This window comes from Gossypium raimondii, chromosome 4, assembly GCF_025698545.1.
Source record: "Gossypium raimondii isolate GPD5lz chromosome 4, ASM2569854v1, whole genome shotgun sequence".
Lineage (NCBI taxonomy): Eukaryota > Viridiplantae > Streptophyta > Magnoliopsida > Malvales > Malvaceae > Gossypium > Gossypium raimondii.
The window spans coordinates 12,355,080-12,376,674 of record NC_068568.1 but is presented as its reverse complement, the minus strand read 5'-3'; the positions used below and the strand labels follow the sequence as shown (position 1 = coordinate 12,376,674).

General features: G+C 32.9%; 1 protein-coding gene across 1 annotated transcript; it reads left to right on the top strand.

Annotated features, from left to right (window-relative positions):
• The first annotated feature begins 260 nt into the window (after positions 1-260).
• On the top strand, positions 261-1,746 carry LOC105780984 (dof zinc finger protein DOF5.1). The gene is made up of 2 exons (XM_012605537.2): positions 261-426; positions 593-1,746. Exons 1-2 carry the CDS (start codon positions 376-378, stop codon positions 1,505-1,507), a joined length of 966 nt encoding a protein of 321 aa, XP_012460991.1. The 5' UTR covers positions 261-375; the 3' UTR covers positions 1,508-1,746.
• Positions 1,747-21,595: the final 19,849 nt, after the last annotated feature.

Below are 21,595 nucleotides of genomic sequence, written 5' to 3'. Positions count from 1 at the left end.
TAAAAAATATTAAATTTTATATTATATAAAAGTAAAAAAATACCCTTAAAAGATATATGAAAATCTCTTAATATACAAGTTTTTTATTGAGATAAATAATATATAGTTAGTTATAAATGAAAATTTTATATTTCGTGACAAGACGACATCACTTAATCATTAAAATAAACATTTAATGTGGTAACACAATCATTATATATGCTGTAACTAATTATAAAGTATATATATTGGTCCCTCCTATAAATCTTTGGCTTCTCTCTTCATTCAACATCTCTTTCTCTTTTCCTTTTCTCTTTGTTTGATGTGATTCTCCACTATCATCTTAACACAGACGCAACAAAACTTTACGCAAGGAAATTGAAGACCAAGAAAACCATGGTTTTTTCCTCCATCCCTGCTTATCTTGATCCACCCCACTGGCAACATGTATGATTTCCTTTTTGAATTTCTTAACATGGTTTTCCTTGACAAAAAAAAAAAGCAAAAATTCTAAAAAATATATATTCTTCTTGTTACCTTTTTTTTTTTTGGTTAATATGTTGTTGAATATACTAGGTATTTGATTTCTTTTGCTTTCCTTGTATTTTAACAGCATACAAATCATCAAGCCGGTCCTAGTAGCAGCACAAGCGGTCATCAGCTTCCTCCTCCTCCAGGACCTCCACAACCACCACCAGCTCAACAACCACAAGGAGGAGGTGGAGCTGGCTCGATCCGACCCGGTTCAATGACCGATCGAGCTCGTTTGGCGAACATACATATGCCAGAAGCAGCATTAAAATGCCCAAGATGTGAATCAACAAACACAAAGTTTTGTTACTTCAACAACTATAATCTCACACAGCCTCGTCACTTTTGCAGAACTTGTAAAAGGTACTGGACTAGAGGAGGTGCCTTAAGAAATGTTCCGGTCGGAGGTGGATGCCGTAGGAACAAAAGAAGCAAAGGAAGTAGCTCGAAATCTGCGGTCACCGATGACAGGCAAACAGCTTCTAGTTCTTCAAGGAGTAGTGGAAGCACTGATATTTTAGGCCTTGGAACTCAGGTTCCTCCACTCAGGTTCATGTCTCCTTTGCATAATCTTACTGATTTTGGGTTGAATTATGGGACAATTTCAGCACCAGTTGGTGGACCAAGTGACCTAAGTTTTCAAATAGCAAGTACTTGGAGTGGGGGTGCCACCGCTGCTCCAGGTATGATTGGTTGGGAACATTGGCGGCTACAACAAGCGCCGCAATTTCCCTTCCTAGGGGGCTTGGAATCTTCTTCCGGGTTATACCAATTTGAAACTGTAGGTGTTGAACCCTCGGGTCACGGTGGCGGACCTAAAATTTCAAGCTCAGCAGCAACCCAGATGGCTTCAGTGAAAATGGATGGTAATAACCAGCAAGAACTGAATTTATCAAAGCAATTTTTGGGAGTTCCCGGAAATGATGAGTACTGGGGGGGAACTGCATGGACAGATCTTTCCCGTTTCAGCTCTTCATCCACTAGCAATCCCTTATAGATTTGGCTCTCTATGTAACACTCTCTCATGTAGACATCAAGGACTTATGGTTTCTCAGAATCGACTGAAACCCTAAAATTGGTAGACTTTCACTTTTCTTACTAGAATGGGTAGATTTTAATTTATGAATATGTCTTCCATCGTGAGCGTATCAGCAGTTATATTTATATGTAGAGCTTGTATAAGGCATATATATTGATGATATACACTGCGAAAATTATGTGTTTTAAGTTTTATAATTTGATGATTATATATATATGCCACTTAATATCTTCTTTACAAGTGAATCGCAAATCAGTTTTTACATTGTTAGATATATAGTTCATATTCTAATTATTTTAACTCCACATTTTAATCCAAATTTGGAGCTCATATATATACATAGAGAGAGAGAGAGAGAGAATCATACTTTGAACTTCTTCTTATCGTTTCTACATTTTAAAACTTTCACTCTAGTCTCAAGTTTCAACCCAAAGCAATGCTCCAAATTTAGAAAATGGAATAATATCGAATTTAGTTTTATATAAATAATTTCTGATTCAATCTACTTTACTTTATATTTTTCTTTTGATTTATACGAAAGAGAAGGCCCTAAAGGATGATTGTATTCCGCATTTGCATTAAATGGTTACAACACTCTACATTTCAGTATCTATATGGTTGACATAGGTGTTTCCAAATTTTCCTTTTCGGGTTCGTTTGAGTCCCTAATGTTTTAGGAGATGGCAAGCAATTGGACATGTTAGATTGCAGCATTATTACATTGTGTCTAAATCCAGTTTGGTAATGATAATTTGTGAGAGATAATGAAGATGACATGGATGCTGGTGGCAGGGAATGATTTTGTAATAATTTGAGAAACGTACTTGTTTGTATTGAGATATGAGGGAGAGAAGATTAAACCAATGAGAAAAACCGAATAACTTAATAATTATTATAATGCAAGGACAAGTCTCAAAAGACTCCAAATTCCTTTTCATATTCTTAAAATATAAGGAGAAGTTGATTTGTACTGTCTTTGAGAGTTATGGTATTTGGGTTTATTCATATTTGATGATAATAATAAGTTGTCTTTAGAATGTTATTAAAGTGATAAAAATAGAAAAGAAAAAGAGTAGGTATGAAGATAGCAAGGTCAAAAGAGATTTGGAAGGCGAAGCAACTATAGGTTTCTGTTCTGACAAAGGGAATGGAATGTCTGACCCATTTTCCTAAGTTTGACGCGAGTGAGCGCGTGCTGTGTTCAACACTCACTATGAGACAAACTACTGGTTTGTCATCATGTGGACCTCACATCTCAGATTCTTGTCTCCCTCAATGTGCTGCCGTTTTTTTTAATGCTTAATGTATTATGTCTGTTTTAGATTTTTTTTTTCTTCCAATTTATCATGCTTTATCTCCCTTGTCCTATTGGCTCATGTCAAGCTTCAGTGCTTTGGTCCAACACAGAGGGGAACCATCACCCAAATAATCATTTCTTAATTGATGCAAGTGCTGAATTAGTCAATTGTCCAATAAATTTGGCTTCATGTTTGTGGAAATCTGGACAAAAAATTCAGCAACATGAGCTAATTAATTAATAAATCAAATGATCATTTGAGTAAAAGCATAAAAAGTACAATCACCGAAATATAATCAACAAACCCAAATTCATGATTAAAATGGTTAGAACAATCCCAAGTTTTATACTGAGTGTTGCATCATCATATGAATGAAACATTACGAGCATCACTATCAGTGCTGTACATAAGTTCGGCATTGACGACAGCACTATGAGAAAGATGGTTTAAGGGATAGATTTAACATCTTAATCTCTATTATTAGTTTGAATACCTAATATGATAATCTATCTCTTCTTACCAGCTTCACTCGATCAGACCACAAATTAAAATCAATGACAAATAACAGTAATGTAATTACAAATAATTTAGGCAAACAACCATAAGGTGATGTTGAAAGAAAAGAATCTGAGGGAGGGTTTGGGGTTTTGCTTTTGCAAGAACCGAGGCTGCTTATCAAACAATCGTATAAAGCAGAATCAAGGCATGGAAGGATGCTGTAGTGGGTGATTCGGTCAATCCCCTTTTTCTCAGTAATCAATGGGATAGAACTTTACAATGTTTGTTCAAATTAACGTTAACACAAGTTATAATAACAATACATGAATAAACTAATTTTTTAAGGTTCGGAAATCCAAGCCAAATCACATCTAAACTTTGTATATAGTGAGTTCTCATGTGGGTTTGATTAGGGCACATGCAACTCTGAGCCCTAAGGACTTATTGCTGCAGGCTCTCACTTTTGTTTTATTTTTACAGCATAAATTAATTGGATGTAAGTGTAATGATTATGAAGAATTATAAATTTTTAGATGTGTTTGGGTGATAGAGTACAATTACATCGTAATTTTCTATATCATGTTTGGTGTACAGGTGTTCATGTGTTGGGCTATGCCTACCCAAGCTTACCCAAGCTTGACAGGCTCAAAATATGAGCCTAAAATTTTACCCATGTCCGTCCATAATTGTAATTGGCTAACCCAAGCTTATTTTAAGCCCACCTATAATGTAACAGCCCGATTTTCAGTTGTATCAAAAATAGTGGTTCGAGGCTACTAAATTCAACGAGTAAACTCGTAAATTTTATTATTTAGTATTTATGAGTCAAATGTGGTTTTAGAAAAATTTTTGAATTAGTGATTTTTATTTAATAATAATTAGGTCAAGTGGTTTTAGAAAATAATGTATCAATGCCTCGTTTCTATAAACCGAGCCGTAAATATATTTATAAAATATTTACAGAGTGTCATTAAGGTAGAATTAAAGTTTCGATAAAAAATTTAACGTTTTGATAGTTACTTAATTAGAAATGACTAAATTGAAAAAAGGTGCAAAACTTGTGAATTATAAGAAATAGTGATTAAATGGCTTAAATGATAAATATGGGAGGACTTAAAGAGTAAATAAGCCTAAAGAAGATGGTTGAGGCGGCATAAGTGTGAAAATAATAATAAAGTAATGTGATTTAAGGGCAAGATTGTAAATAAAATGAAATTAAAATAACCAAATTGGATTTTAATAGTTTCTAGACAATTTCTTCTCCAATAGTTTCTAGACAATTTCTTCTCCAATTTTCTATCCAAAACATCATTGAAGAGCTCTTAAAGTTGGTTTTCATATTTTAGCTCCATGTGAGTTTAATTCTTACTCTTTTCTTGTAACTTTTATATTTTTGAGACTTTTACAATTAAGTCCAACTTAACATTACCTTAGTTTTTGATTTTATTGAAAATTTTGGAAGTTACCATTGTTGAATTTAGGATGTTTTAGATGAATAAACATGGATGTAGAGCTTTAATTTTGTTATATGATGATTCTATAAAGTGATTTGTTAAATATTGATTTTAGGATCAATTTGTGAAGAAGTTAAAGAATTACGGTTTGATATTAAATTTTTTTATCAAGGGTTGTACGATAGCCTAGAATATTTAGATAAATTATTAATTTAGAAAAAATTTAATTTGATAGATTAATTAATTAGTTAAGGGACTAAATTGAAAAAGTTGTAAAAGTTTTGGGTATTTGTGTAAATTTGAAAATTGAAGGTTATTAATTGTGAAGTGAATTGAAACTGAAATATATTCTAATCAATGAATAAATTTATATTCTAGATCAAGATCCCGTAGATACTCGTGAAAAAAGAAAATTAGTGGAATAGTCCCTGAACTTCTGCAAATATTACAATTTAACCCGGGAAAGTTCGTACGGTTAAACTTTAATATTTATATTGAATTTATGAGTGGTATTATGTATTTATTCTATTTTTGAAAATAAAATATTGCTAAAATTATAAATTTGAATTGAATATTCGGATTAAATGGAACGCGAGATTTGAGTACATTCAACATTTGGTGAATTGACGACATTGGAGGAAAATGACAGCAAATTACCCAAGTAAACCGAGGTTCAGCATTTGTTGAGAACTTTCGTGTTTACATTCTGTTTAGCTCTCATGAGCTTATGTTTAACTTATATGAGTTTCCGTTCAGCTCTATTGAGCTTCTGTTTAACCTTTATGGGTTTCTGTTAAGCTCTTATGAGCTTTCGTTCAGCTCTTACGAGCTTCCGTTCAACCTTTATGGGTTTCTATTTAGCTCTCATGAGCTTCTGTTTAGCCTTCGGGCTTCTGAAAACGATGTACTATTATCCGTAAGACGTTCTCCGATTTGGGAAGATTTGGTAAATGACTTATGAAATTGAAGGACATATTGTTTGTTTGGTATTGATTTGGAATAAGTGTATTCATCGATTGAAGTTGTGATTGGCAAGGAGTTTACAATGAATGAATTTATTTAATTGATTTGTTATAGTAAGTTCGGTAAGATTTATGTTTAACCCATCAAACTTACTAAGCTTCATTAAGCTTACTTGTGTTGTTTAATGTCTTTGTAGATGTTCGTGAGGTCGGAAGATCGGATCAATACATCAAGTCACACTATCTAGCTTATTCCGGTAGTTTTTGAAGCATTCAACATGGTTTATATGGCATGTATAGGGATTGATGTGGATTAGATTAAAGTTGACATGTATAGATGTTATGAATGACATTTTGTTTGCATAATCAACCTAGATATGTTTTGGTTTGGAAATGAAGTAAATTGTGATGTGGTTATGATGGATATATGCTTATAGGAATTTAGTTAGTAGTAAACCTTAGCAAAATTTGTTAAATAAACTAAATAGGTAAGTTTGAGTATTTAAGGTATATGTGATGATATATTGTATATAATACATGACTTTGTCTTATTTTGAATGATTTGTTGTGGTATATTGATGTGTTAAAATGTTATATTTAGGTTGATACCTAAATGGGTGAGAGATGTGGCCTTGAAATGGCTTATTTTCGTCCACACGGGCGTGTGTCTTAGCCGTGTGAGACACAAGACCTAGCACATGGGCTTGTGGTTTGGCCGTGTGTGACACACGACCTAGCACATGGGAGTGTGTTTTGGCCGTGTGTCCTCTACATCTTTAGAATTGAGAAACAAAATACTTAGGTATTTTCACACAATCTAGCGCACGGACGTGTGGCTTGGTTGTGTGACCTCTGCATTTTAATTTTACAAGTCAGTATGCTTACACGGTCTAGCACACGAGCGTGTAGCTTGGCCATGTGACCCAAATCAATAAACATCCTAATTTGGACACGGGCTAGGACATGGCCGTATGCCTCAATTTCGAAAGCCCACACAGCCTGAGACACGGGCATGTCTCTTGGCCGTGTGAGCCATACGGCCTGTCCACATGGGTATGTGTCCCTTGCTCCTTTGAAAATTTTTGATATTTTTTCAAAACTTTTTTGAGTTCCCCGGATTAGTTTTAGTTTATTTCAAATGTGTATTTTGGGCCTTGAAGGCTCATATAAGGGACAATATAAGTGATTATGATTAGTTTTTTATATGTTTGTTAAATGATATGAAATGTTCGTATTTGATCTGAAAAGTCTGATAATGCTTTGTAACCCTGTTCTTGGCGACGGATGAGGGTTAGCGGTGTTACATTTAATAGTATCAAAGCTTTGATTTAGTCAATTCTCTGAGCAAACATAGTGTGTGAAATGTCTAGAAATACATGCCATATAAATTTGTGATAGTGTGATGTGTATGATCTGATCTTAAAAATAAGAACTTAAAAATATGTTCTTTGGGTATATGAACCAGTGGTTCAGTACATTTATGCAAGAAAGAAATCTGGCTCAACAACCTCCACCCCCTACGGTACCACTTGTAGTGCCTCCGGTTGCACCTCCACCTCATCTAGTGTCTGAATCTCAGAAAGTGTGGAATTGAAGAATTTCGAGGCAGGTCAGAAGATGATCTAGTTAAAGCTGAGTATTGGCTTCAAAATACAATAAGAGTTTTTGAAGAAATTGTTTGTTCCCCTGATGATTATCTTAGATGTGTCATTTCATTATTGAAAGAGGAAGCATATAACTGGTAGTCAACAATAGTGGCTGTAGTGCCAAAGGAGAAAATTTCCTTAGAATTTTTCCAAACTGAATTTAAGAAGAAATATGTTGGTAAAAGGTATTTAGACAAGAAAAAGAGAGAATTTCTTGAGTTGCGTCAAGGAAATAGATCAGTAGCTGAGTTTGAGAGAGAGTCGGTAAATATGCTCAAGAAATTGTGCCAATCGAAGAAGAAATGTGCATCCGGTTTGAAGAAGGGTTGAATGATGAAATTCGAATGATGATTGGAGGTAATGAAATACTAGAATTTGTTCTTTTGTCTGATCATGCACAGAAGATGGAAGAGGCGTACAACCAAAAAATGTAACGAGATAAGCGAAATCGGGAATCTTACAAAAGAGGTTCTTCTAAACCATTTTTAGTATCATCGACGAAAAAGTCTAAAGATGATTTCAGTTGAGCTACCTCAATGCCTGAACGTTCGAATAAAAACAAGACGATTCAACATGATTACGAGGTATCTACTAGACCCTCTGTTAGTGTAGGTAGTGTGCAAAATGCTCTTAAGTCTAAATACATATATTGTGGGAAATATCACCTTAGCAAGTGTAGAAGTAAAGTGGGGGCTTGTTATAAATGTGGAGCAACTGATTTTTATCCAAAATTATTCTCAATTGAAATAAAAGGATGAAGAGCAGAAAGAAAAGCAATTGACCACTTCTCAGAGAAGTAGACGTTCGGGCCAAAATAGTGCCACTAGGACTACTCGTTCGGGAATGAAAGATACTGTTGTTCGGTCAGAGGCTAAAGTACCTGCACATACTTATGCCATTCGAGCTAGAGAGGAAGCTATTGCTCCAGATGTAATTGATGTACATTCTATCTTTTTGATGTTACTGTGTGTGTATTGATCGACCCTAGGTCAACTCATTCTTATATTTGCACTACATTAGTAACAGAAAAGAAGTTGCTCGTTGAATCTACTGATTATGATATTCAAGTTACTAATCCATTAGGTCAAAGTGTGACAGTTAATTTAGTGTGTTGTAATTGTCCACTAAAAGTGAAAGGCTGTGAATTCCCTACTGATTTGATGTTGCTACCCATTCGAGAATTTGTTGTTATGCTGGGAATGGATTGGTTATCTTTGCATGATGCTGTGGTAAATTTTAGATAGAAATGGATTGATTTGAAATGTCAGACAGGAGATGATTTTAGTTGAGTCTGAGAATCCGAAAGATACTGTTAGAATCATTTCATCCTTTTCTGCTCAGAGATTGATGCGAAAAGGTAATGAAGTATTTTTAGCATACATCATTGATACCCGAGATTCAGAATCGAAGCTAGATCAGTTACCGGATGTTAGTGAGTTTGCTGATGTATTTCCTGAAGAATTACCGGGTTTACCACCTGATCGTGAAGTTGAGTTTGTAATTGATGTGATTCTTGGAACTGCTCCGATATCAGTAACACCATACTAGCTATATTAAAGGAATTAAAGGCATAGTTGCAAAAGTTATTAGATCGAGGGTTTATCAGACCGAGCATGTCTCCCTGGGGTGCACATATTTTATTTGTGAAAAAGAAAAAATGGTTTTTTGAGATTGTACATAAACTACAGACAGTTGAACAAGGTCACAATTAAAAATAAATACCCTTTGTCACGTATCGATGATTTGTTTAATCAATTGAAAGGTGTTGCAGTGTTCTCGAAGATAGATCTCAGATCCAGGTATTATCAATTGAAGGTTAAAGAATGTGATGTACCAAATACTGCTTTCAGAACTTGATACGATCATTATGAGTTTTTGGTAATGCTATTTGGCTTGACTAATGCCCCTGTTGCTTTCACGGATTTAATGAATCAGATTTTTCAACTTTATTTGGATAGATTCGTGGTTGTGTTTATCGATGATATACTAATCTATTCAAAGACTGAATTCGAGCATGCACAACATTTGAAGATTGTATTACAGACTTTGAGAGAAAAGAAATTGTATGCAAATTTTAGCAAATGTGAATTCTGGCTCTGTGAAGTTGGATTTTTAGGTCACATAGTATTAGTTGATAGGATTCGAGTTGATCCAAGTAAAGTTTCTGATGTGATAAATTGGAAAACTTTGAAAAATGTTTTAGAAGTGCGAAGTTTTCTCGGTTTAGCAGGGTACTATAAACGTTTTGTCAAAAACTTTTTGATTATTGCTTCGCCGATGACCCGATTATTACAGAAAAATGTTGAGTTTGTTTGGTCTGATGAGTGTCAACAAAGTTTTGATCAGCTGAAGAAAATATTGACGGAACCTCTAGTCTTGACTTAGCCATAATCTGGAGTAGCGTATGTTGTTTATAGTGATACGTCTCTAAATTGCTTGGGTTGTGTACTAATGCAGTCAAGAAAGGTAGTAGCCTATGCTTCTCGATAGTTAAAGCCACATGAGAAGAATTATTCTACACACGATCTTGAATTGGCTGCGATTATATTCGCATTGAAAATTTGGAAACATTATTTATACAGCGAGAAATGTTATGCATTTACAGATCATAAAATTTTGAAATATTTGATGACCCAGAAAGAATTGAATTTGAGACAGAGACGGTGGCTAGAATTACGAAAAGATTATAATCTGATTATTAATTACCCCCAGGGAAAGGCTAATGTTGTTCCGGATGCACTTAGTCGAAAATCATCATTGTTTGCACTTCGAGCGTTGAACGTTCATTTAACTCTTAATGAAGATGGTTCTATATTAGCAGAGTTGAGAATGAAACCTCTTTTTCTTCAACGAATTCGAGAATTGCAAGATGGTGATTTAAAATTGGTATTGAAACGACAGATGGTTCAGACCAATTTGAGTTCATAGTATAATGTTGATGATAGTGGTTTGTTACGTTATCGCAATAGAATTTGTGTTTCTCATCATTTGGATTTGAAGAATGATATCCTCTCTGAAGCTCATAGTAGCACGTACTCTATTCATCCGGGTAGCACGAAGATGTATTGCGATTTAAAATAGCTATATTGGTGGTTGGGTATGAAACGGGAGATCTGTGAATTTGTAGCTAAGTGTTTGATATGTCAACAGGTGAAAGCAGAACATCAGGTACCAACGGGTTTATTACAACCTGTTATGATTCCTGAGTGGAAATGGAAGCATGTCATAATGGATTTTGTGTCTAGTTTACCTGTACCTCCAAGAAAGAAATATTTGATCTGGGTCATTGTTGACAGATTGACTAAATCAACACATTTTATTCCAGTCAGAACAGACTTTACACTTGAGAAATTAGTGGAACTATATATATCTGAGATTGTGAGGTTACACGGGGTTCCAACATCCATTATTTCAGATCGAGGTCCGAGATTTACATCGAGATTTTAGAGTAAACTACAAGAGGCTTAAGCTTAATTTCATCACAACATTTCATCCTTAGACTGACGGGCAACCAGAACGAGTGATTCAGATTCTGGAAGATATGTTGAGATGTTGTATACTCGAATTTGGAGGTAGCTGGGAAAGGTATTTACCCGTTAGCTGAATTTGCATATAACAACAATTATCAATCTAGTATAAAAATGGTACCGTTTGAAGCTCTTTATGGGAGAAAATGTAAGACTCCATTGTATTGGTCTGAACTGAGCAAATCTAAACTAGTAGGAGTTGATTTAATTTGAGAGACTGAGGATAAAGTTCGGATTATCCGAGACAATTTGAAAGCTGCTTCTGATCGTTAGAAATCGTATGTAGATTTGAAAAGAAGAGATATAGAATTTGTTGTTGGTGATCGGGTATTCTTAAAAGCCTCTTCGTGGAAGAAAGTGTTACGGTTCGGTAGGAAAGAGAAGTTGAGTCCAAGATTTATTGGACCGTATGAATTTGTCGATAGAATCGGCCCTATAGTTTATAGATTAGCTTTGCCCCCTGAGCTTGAGAAAATTCATAACGTGTTCCACATATCAGTGCTGAGACGGTAGAAATCTGATCCTTCACACGTGATTCCTTATAGTGAGATTGAGCTATAGCCAAATATGGCGTATTTGGAAGAACTAGTAAAAATTTTAGCTCGAGAGGTTAAAGAGTTGCGGAATAAACGAGTTTCATTAGTAAAAGTATTGTGTCATCGTCATGGTTCAGAAGAAGCTACCTAGGAAACAGAAGAATCAATGAGATTACAATATCCGAATATATTCTCAGGTAACAAATTTTGAGGACGAAATTTCTTAAAAGGGGGAGAGTTGTAACAGCTAGATTTTTAGTGGTGTCGAAAATAATGGTTCGAGGTTACTAAATTTAACGAGTAAGCTCGTAAATTTTATTATTTACTATTTACGAGTCAAATGTGATTTTAAAAAGATTTTTGAAGTAGTAATTTTTATTTAATAATAATTAGGTCAAGTGGTTTTAGAAAATGAGGTATCAAGGCCTCGTTTCTATAAATCGAGCCATAGTAAATATTTTATAAATATTTACAAAGTGTCATTAAGGTAGAATTAAAGTTTCGATAGAAAATTTTAACATTTTGATAGTTAATTAATTAAAAGGACTAAATTGAAAAAGGTACAAAACTTGTGAATTATAAGAAATAGTGATTAAATGGTAAATAAGGAGGACTTGAAGAGTATAAGCCTAAATGAGATGGCTTAGGCGGCATAAGTGTTAAAAAAATAAAATAATGTGATTTAAGGGTAAAATTGTAAATAAAATGAAATTAAAATAACCAAATTGGATTTTAATAGTTTCTAGACAATTTCTTCTCCAATTTTCTGTCCAAAACATCATTGAAGAGCTTTTAAAGCTGGTTTTCATATTTTAGCTCCATGTGAGTTTAATTCTTACTCTTTTCTTGTAATTTTTATATTTTTGAGACTTTTACAATTCAAATTCAACTTAATATTACCTTAGTTTTTATTTTATTGAAAATTTTGGAAGTTACCATTGTTGGATTTAGGATGTTTTAGATGAATAAACATGGATTTAGAGCTTTAATTTTGTTATATGATGATTCTATAAAGTGATTTGTTAAATATTGATTTTAGGATCAATTTGTGAAGAAGTTAAAGAATTACGGTTTGGTATTAAATTTTGTTTTATAAAGGGTTGTATGACATCCTATAATATTTAGATAAATTATTAATTGAGAAAAAAATTAGTTAATTTGATAGATTAATTAGTTAAGGGACTAAATTGCAAAAGTTGTAAAAGTTTAGGGTAATTATGTAAATTAAAAAATTGAAGGGTATTAATTGTGAAGTGAATTGGAACTGAAATATATGCTAATGAATGAATAATTTTATATTCTAGACCAAGATCTCGTAGATACTCGTGAAAAAGAAAATTAGTGGAATAGTCCCTGAACTTCTACAAATATTACAATTTAACCCAGGTAAGTTCGTGCGGTTAAAATTTTATATTTATATTGAATTTATGAATGGTATTATGTATTTATTCTATTGCTGAAAATAAAATATTGTGATTGATAGGGAGTTTACAATGAATGAATTTATTTAATTGATTTGTTATAGTAGGTTCGGTAAGATTTATGTTTAACCCATCAAACTTACTAAGCTTTATTAAGCTTACTTGTGTTGTTTAGTGTCTTTGTATATTTTCGTGAGGTCGAAAGATCGGATCAACACATCAAGTCACACTATCTAACTTATTCCGGTAGTTTTTGAAGCGTTCAAAATGGTTTATATGGCATGTATAGGGATTGATGTGGATTAGATTAAAGTTGACATGGATAGATGTTAAGAATGACGTTTTGTTTGCATAATCAACCTAGATATGTTTTGGTTTGGAAATGAAGTAAATTGTGATGTGGTTATGATGGATATATGCTTATAGGAATTTAGTTAGTAGTAAACCTTAGCAAAATTTGTTAAATAGACTAAATAGGTAAGTTTGAGTATTTAAGGTATATAATACATGACTTTGGCTTGTTTTGAATGCTTTGTTGTGGTATATTGATGTGTTAAAATGTTGTATTTAGGTCGATACCTAAATGGGTGAGAAATGTGGCCTTGAAATGACCTATTTCCGTCCACACAGGCAGAGACACGGGCGTGTGTCTCAGCCATGTGTGACACATGGCCTAGCACATGGACGTGTGGTTTGGCCGTGTGTCCCCTACATCTTTAAAATTGGGAAACAAAATGCTCAAGTATTTTCACGCAGCCTAGCACACGAGCGTTTGGCTTGGCCGTGTGACCCCTACACTTTAATTTTACTAGTCAGTATGCTCACATGGCCTAGCACACGAGCATGTAGCTTGGCCGTGTGACCCAAGTCAGTAAGCACCCTAATTTGGACACGGGCTGGGACATGACCGTGTGCCCCAATTTTAAATGCCTACACAGCCTGAGACATAGGCGTGTCTCTTGACCGTGTGAGCCACATGGCCTATCCACACGGGCATGTGTCCCCTGCTCCTTTGAAAATTTTTGATTTTTTCTGAAAAATTTTCTGAGTTCTCGGTTTAGTCCCGATTTATTTCAAATGCATATTTTGGACCTCGAGGGCTCATGTAAAGGACAATTTGAGTGATTATGATTAGTTTCTGATATGTATGTTAAATGATATGAAATGTTCGTATTTGATCTGAAAAGTCTGGTAATGCTTCGTAACCCTGTTCTGGCGACGGATAAGGGTTACGGGTGTTACACATAATATTTTTAAAAAATACATATTTATGTATTTTTAATTTAATATTTAATATAAATTTATACATAATCATCTTAGTTTTTGTAATGTTTATATTATAGTAATATTATATATTAATATAAATTTAATTTTTATGTGTTATAAATTACATAATATATAATATAACTCATTAAAAACTTAAAAAACGGGTTGGGCTCAAGCCTTGAATTTTCGAGCCCAAACCCAACCCATGTTTTAAACGAGCCTAACATTTTTGCCCAAATCCTCCCAAAATTCAAGATGGCATTCAGGCTTGAATGGGTAGTCTGGGCCATTAACAGGTCTAGTTTAGTGGTACAAATTATAATTACAAATTATAATTACATATTTTTTGTTTTTAAAAATATTAATTCCTATAAAAATTATTAGGACAATAAAATTTTCTACACAAGTGACAAAAATTAGAATTAAATAATTACATGTAATATGTTAGTACAAAAAGTAATCGATAATGCAATTACTAATAAAAATAATAATAAATAAGCATCATATAACATGGAGCATCAATAAGTTATGTCCATTTTTTGCCATAACTTTTTTTTATAAATAAGTATATTATAACATTTTTTAACATGTAATTTAATTTTTAAATATACTTTTTGCCTAGAAATTTTAGGATTCAAATAATATAAATTTTTGTATAACTTTATAAAATACATATAATTTTTTATAATATAATATTTCAGGATTTATAATATAACTTTAGAACTTTTAGTTATAAACATCCTAAACACTTATACGTGTTCATGCTTGTAATATAATTTTTATAATTTAAACTTGTATAAAAATATTTTTAAAAGTTAAATCATGTACGATTGTTTGGAAAGACATAAGATAATTGTATTTGGGTGTAATTACCCATGTAATTTTTTTAATTCTCATCCTCCCCCTAAGAATTGAAAACTATAATTGGAGTACTCCAATTGCATCCAATTCAATGAGACCCATCAATTGCAATAGTTACCTAAACATGTCACCCTTCTCCAATTACAAACAATTACACACGAATTCATTTACTATGCGACTTTCCAAACACTACCTTAATGTAATTTTGAATTTGCCAATTATATATATTTATATTCATTTTAGTATTTAAATTGGATTATTTTTTTCATTGTAGTCCATGAACTTAGATTTTATAAAAGTATAATAAAAATTTTAAAATAAAAGTAAATGAATTGACTTAATTGTTAACCTTCAATATTAACATAATAAATTAATTGATTAGTTGACCTAACTGAACTAATTTAACCTCAATTGATTAGATCAATGAAATTGATTAATTGACTTATTTATATATATTGTGAAAATAGAACGTTAATAATGACAATTTATTGCAAAGAAAAGAGAAATAAAGAACACACAGATTTTTACGAGGAAACCCTTTCGGGAAAAAAACCACAAGCAGAGGAGAAGAAAATTCACTATGTCAAATTCGAATGATTACAAGAGGAGTTTCGGCTAGATCTATTTATAGGTTGAGAAAACCTAATTCTAATCAAAGTCAAATATATTATGCAAATAAATGCTAAATTTATTATACTCATAAATACTAAATCTTCTAGAAAGAAGATATATTTTGTTTAACTTGACTTGCAAGCAATCTCTTAGAATTTGGGTCACACAACTCTAATAATCTCCACCTTGACACGAATTCTCAACGAACAAGTTTTTCACCTCTTCCATAAAACCCCTTAAGGGTTTAACTTCAACAATGAACACCAACCAAGTCTAAGCAATGCTCAAACTTGGTTATAGGAAGTGAATTAGTCATCATATTTGCAGGATTTTCATAAGTATTGATTTTGCTCACAAAAATATCACCACAAGCAATAATATCACGAACAAAATGATACCGAACATCAATGTGTTTTGTTCTCTCATGAAACATTTGATCTTTTGTAAGGAAGATGGCACTTTGACTGTCACAAAATACTGTACTAATTTGAAGGTCTTCATTGAGTTCACTAAAGAGTCCCTTCAACCAAATAGCTTCTTTACAAGCCTTAGTAATCACCATGTACTTAGCTTCAGTGGTAGACAAAGTGACTGTAGTTTGCAAAGTGGCTTTCCAACTGATTGCACAACCTCTAATTGTAAAGACATTACCTGTGAGAGATCTTTGTCTATAAATGTATCCAACAAAATCAGCATCGACATACCCAATGACTCCATCTCTAGTTCTTCCAAAGTGTAAAAAAACATCAGTAGTACCTCATAAGTATCTTAAAATCTATTGAACTGCTTTCCAATGTTCTCTACCGGGATTCACCATGTATCTGCTAACTGCACTGACTGAAAATGATAAATTTGGATGTGAACAAACCATAGCATACATGAGAGATCCCATTGCACTAGAGTATGAAACATGTGACGTGTACTCAATCTCATCATCTGATTGTGGAGACAAAGCCGATGAAAGTCTGAAATGGGCTGCTAAAAGGATTACTAACAGGCTTAGCACTCTGCATATTGAACCTGCAAAGAACTTTCTCAATGCACCCCTTCTGACTTAGGAACAATTTACCTGTTTTTCTATCTCTAGGAATCTTCATGCCAAGTATCTTTTTTGTTGGTCCCAAATCTTTCATCTCAAATTCTTCACTTAGTTGGGCTTTGACTTTTCTTATCTCTCCTTTATCTTTTGCTGCTATCAACATGTCATCAACATAAAGGAGTAGAAACACAAAACAACCATCATTGTTTTTCTTAAAGTAAACACAACTGTCAAAACTACTTCTTTTGAAATCATGAGAAGTCATAAAGGAATCAAACCTCTTATACCACTATCTTGGTGACTGTTTCAAACCGTAAATGGACTTTTTCAGCAAGCAAACCTAGTTCTCTTTTTTTTGAGTCTGTAAAACCCTCTGGTTGTTGCATGTAAATATCCTCCTCCAGTTTTCCATGCAAAATTGCAGTTTTTACATCTAACTGCTCAAGCTCCAAATCATGTATGGTCACAATACCAAGCAAAGCTCGAATTGAACTATGTTTCACAACTGGGGAGAACACATCTGTGAAGTCCACTCCTGGAATTTGATTGTAACCCTTAGCAACAAGCCTTGCTTTATATCTAGGTTCTTCAACTCCTGGAGTCCTTTCTTTCTTTTTAAACACCCATTTACAATGACCAACCTTTTTACCTTTAGGAAGTTTTACAATATCCCATGTTCTGTTTTTACGGAGTGATTCCATCTTCTCTTACATAGCAAACATCCACTTTTATGAGTCTTCACAACTAACCACCTTGGAATAATTAGATGGCTCTTGGTTTGCATCTATATCTTCAGCCACATTTAAAGCATAAGCAACTAGATCATCCTCAACATACTTGGAGGTTTAATTTCTCCTCTAGTTCTGTTTTTGGCGATAGAGTACTGTTATAAAGAAGCAACTCTATTCTGAATTTTTTTACTAGCTTGAAGAGTCAACTCTGTTGTAGATTCTGGAATAATTTGATACTCCACCTGCTTTTGATTTTCTTTATTGGAAGAGTCTTTAAGAGATAAGTTAGGTAGCATAACAGTTTCATCAAAAACAACATCTCTGCTAATCACAACTTTTCTATTTTCAGGACACCATAACTTATACCCTTTTACACCAGCTTTATAACCAAGAAAAACATATTTATTAGATCTCGGTTCCAATTTTCCATTATCAATATGAGCATACGCAGGACACCCAAAGATCTTTAAATCAGAATAGTCAGCAGGATTACCAAACCATACCTCTTGTGGAGTCTTTTTCTCAATGGCAACGGATGGATATCGGTTGATAAAAAACATGCAGTAGAGGCTGCTTCGGCCCAAAATGACTTTGGTAGGTTGGCATTTGACAACATACGCTGAACCTTCTTTATCATCGTTCTGTTCATTCATTTTGTAACGCTGTTTTATCTGTGTGGAGGTATTTTATTTATTTTCCCGTCTGTTTTTCAATCATAGTTTTCTAAGACTTAAATGCAAAAAACATATCGCTTTTCTGTTCAAGAAGAACGCCCAAACTTTTCTGAAAAATCATCAATAAAAATTAGCATATAATTAGCTTCACCTCTTGAAGGTACTCTGGATGACCCCCACAGATCATAATGAACATACTCCAACATTCCCTTCGCGTAATGGATTCCTCTAGTGAATTGAACTCTCTTTTGCTTCCCAAAAACGCAGTGCTCACAGAACTTTAGTTTGCAAATTCCTTGCCCATCAAGAAGTCCTCTTTTGCTCAATTCTAACATGCCATTCTCACTCATATGCCCTAGGCGCATATGCTAAAGTTTAGTAATATCATCATCTGATAAGGAAGAGGAAGTGACAACTGCATCATCAGTAACAATAGAACCTTGCAAAACATGTAACTTGGAAATCTTTCTTTACCCTTTCATCACAACGAGGGAACCTTTGGAAATATTCAAAACCCCACTTTCAGCTGTGTATCTGTCGCCTTTTGAATCAAGATTACTCAATGAAATTAAATTTCTCTACAATTCTGGAGCATGTCGCACGTCACTAAGTTTTCTGACAACTCGTTCAAACATCTTAAATTTAATCATTCCAACACTTGTAATTTTACACGAAGCATTATTTCTCATCAAAACAATACCTTCAGACACTGTTTCGTAAGTTGTAAACCAAGTCCGATTAGGACTCATTTCGAAGGTACAGCCCGAATCAAGGATCCACTCCTTGCCCACTTTAGAACTATTGACAGAAGCGACTAGAAGTTCACCATCGCTGTAGTCTATTACAACATCAGCTTCACTGGAATTTTCTGATTGTTTTCCCTTTTGATTCGTAGCCTTCCTTTTGTTCTTATTCTATAGCTTATAGCACTCAAATTTAATCTGCCTTTTTTTATTGCAAAAGTTACAAGTTTTACCTTTGTTTGAAGACTTTCATCTAACCTTAGATTTACCATAAGGATTTCATTTCTGTGTCATTCCACGATCCTCATCAGCATTCTTTTCTTGTCTCCCACGAACAATGAGACTCTCTCCCTTAGAGTCGAGTTTAACCACAAGATGCTTCATCTTATCATATGAGGTCAAAGAATCATAAACCTCATCAATTGTGAGAGACTAGCGGCTATATAAAATCGTGTCTCTAAAGGTTGAATAAGACGAGGGCAACGAACAAAGTAGAATCAACCCTATATCTTCCTTATCATACTGAACCTCCATGGCTTCCAAGTTTGAGAGAAATTCTTTAAATGATGTTAAGTGTTCGTGCACAGAAGCACCTTCCTCCAAACGATGAACATAAAGACGTTGCTTCTATGCAACTTGCTGGTTAGAGTTTTTGACATACATATTTGTTCCAGCCTCTTCCATAATGCAATGACGGTCTTCTTCTTCATCACATCCTGCAAAATTTCGTTAGACAAATGCAGATGTAATTGTGTTAACGTCTTTCGATCCTTATGCTTCTTCTCTTCATCTGTTATTGTCGAAGGCATCTTATCTATCCCTAACAGGGCATCCTCCAGATCCATCTACGCAAGAATTACTTGCATCTTAATCTGCCACAACGCAAATCTGGTGTTGCAATCCAACAACGAAATTTCATACTTCAAAGACGTCATTACCGTGATCGAGATGAACAACCCAAAAGCTTTGATACCAATTTGTGATAATAGAAAGTCGATAATGACAATATATCGCAAAGAAAAAAGAAATAAAGAACACACAGATTTTTACGTGGAAACCCTTTTGGGAAAAAAATCATGGGCAGAGGAGAAGAAAATTCACTATGTCAAATTCAAATGGTTACAAGAGGAGTTTCGACTACATTTATTTATAGGTTTAAAAAACCTAATTCTAATCAAAGTCAAATATATTATGCTAATAAATGTTAAATATATTATACTCATAAATACTAAATCTTCTAAAAAGAAGATATATTTTGTTTAACTTACTTGTAAGCAATCTCTTAGAATTTGGGTCACACAACTCTAGCATATATATATTATAAAAACATATTTAAATTATATTTAAAATAAATAGAAGTAATATGTATTAAGTTGGTAAAGTTAGTTGGATTATGAATTTTAATAATTGATAGTTGATCAACTTAATTGTAACTATAATCGACTAACCATTTGGATGAATGGTGAGATTAACTACGATGAAATTAAAAATAGTAATGTCATTGAAATTAATTATTTTAGCGATTAGATTAAAACTAATGATGGAATATATATATGTGTGTTCGGATCCAATTGCAACGATAGTATTGAGATGATAATCGAAAATGATTATTAGAAATATTAAACTAAAAGTGGTACATAATGAAATTTTGAGATTATTTGATATTTATGAAATTATTAAAAATATGTGAAGTTATGTTTCATTAATCAAATAATATGTATAGAATTTTTTATTTATGTAAATATTTAGTATTTATATAAATCATGATGTAATTATATTTTTCTATTTTTATATATTTATTAAATCATATAATATATATTATAAGGTTTAAGTGAAAAGCTTATGTGAAGGTGATATGTGGATTATTCAAATTTTGAGTTAGTTAATAATTTTAAAATTTTGCGATAAAGTTAAAAAAAATTAGGTGAGTAGAGAAAAAATTTGCTCTATTTTAATAGTTTGAACCGACCCTGAATCGGTTATGTTTAAAATATAGAATGTTAATGTCACGATCAATTTTGGAATATTGTTGTCACTTGCGAACAAATTTTAATAGTTTTAAATTTTGTGACAAGTTAAATTAATAAAATATATTAAATAACATGAATAGTAGAAAATATATTATTTAATATTTTTTATAAAAATTTAATAATACGAATAATATTAAATGATAATATTTTTATTACAAAAATTTTAAGTTATTTTATTTAAAATTGTAAAGATTAGAATTCTATTATATTATATTTCGTAATATATTGAATTTAAATTTACTTTTATATACGTGATAAGATCAAAGAATAAAAGTGACAAGATTAACAATACAAAATTTCTCATTTTCCTTACAAATATCTATATTTAATAAATAAATAAATTTCAGTATACGTGATAAGTTCACTAAATAAAACGATTATTTTAACATATTGTCAATTTCACTTCTCTAATATAATTTTAGAAAATATCTTCTACTTTCTCTTCTTTTCCTTCCCTTCACAATCCTAGTCGTTGTCATAAGTCATCGTTATCTATAGCCTTCTTTAGTTGATCTGACGTCATATGCTTTTTCTCATCTTACTGCTTGGATCTTCGTGAAACTACGTGGAAATTGCAAATTTTCAAATGGAAGTTTGAATTCGACTATTATGATCTGTCTTTTTTATCATTAGATCAAGTTATGATTTTGATATGTTCATCTCCTTTTTGATGATTACCTTCTCACCATTTGGATTTCAATCCTTGCTATTTTACAACCCAAAGACCCAAAATGGGTCCTTTTTCTTC

What these genes read in the sequence shown, in the direction of transcription:
- LOC105780984 (XM_012605537.2), top strand. Translation starts at nt 376, where the DNA reads ATGGTTTTTTCCTCCATCCCTGCTTATCTTGATCCACCCCACTGGCAA. An exon ending in ATCCACCCCACTGGCAACAT is followed by an intron (nt 427 to 592) that starts GTATGATTTCCT and finishes GTATTTTAACAG; the next exon opens with CATACAAATCATCAAGCCGG.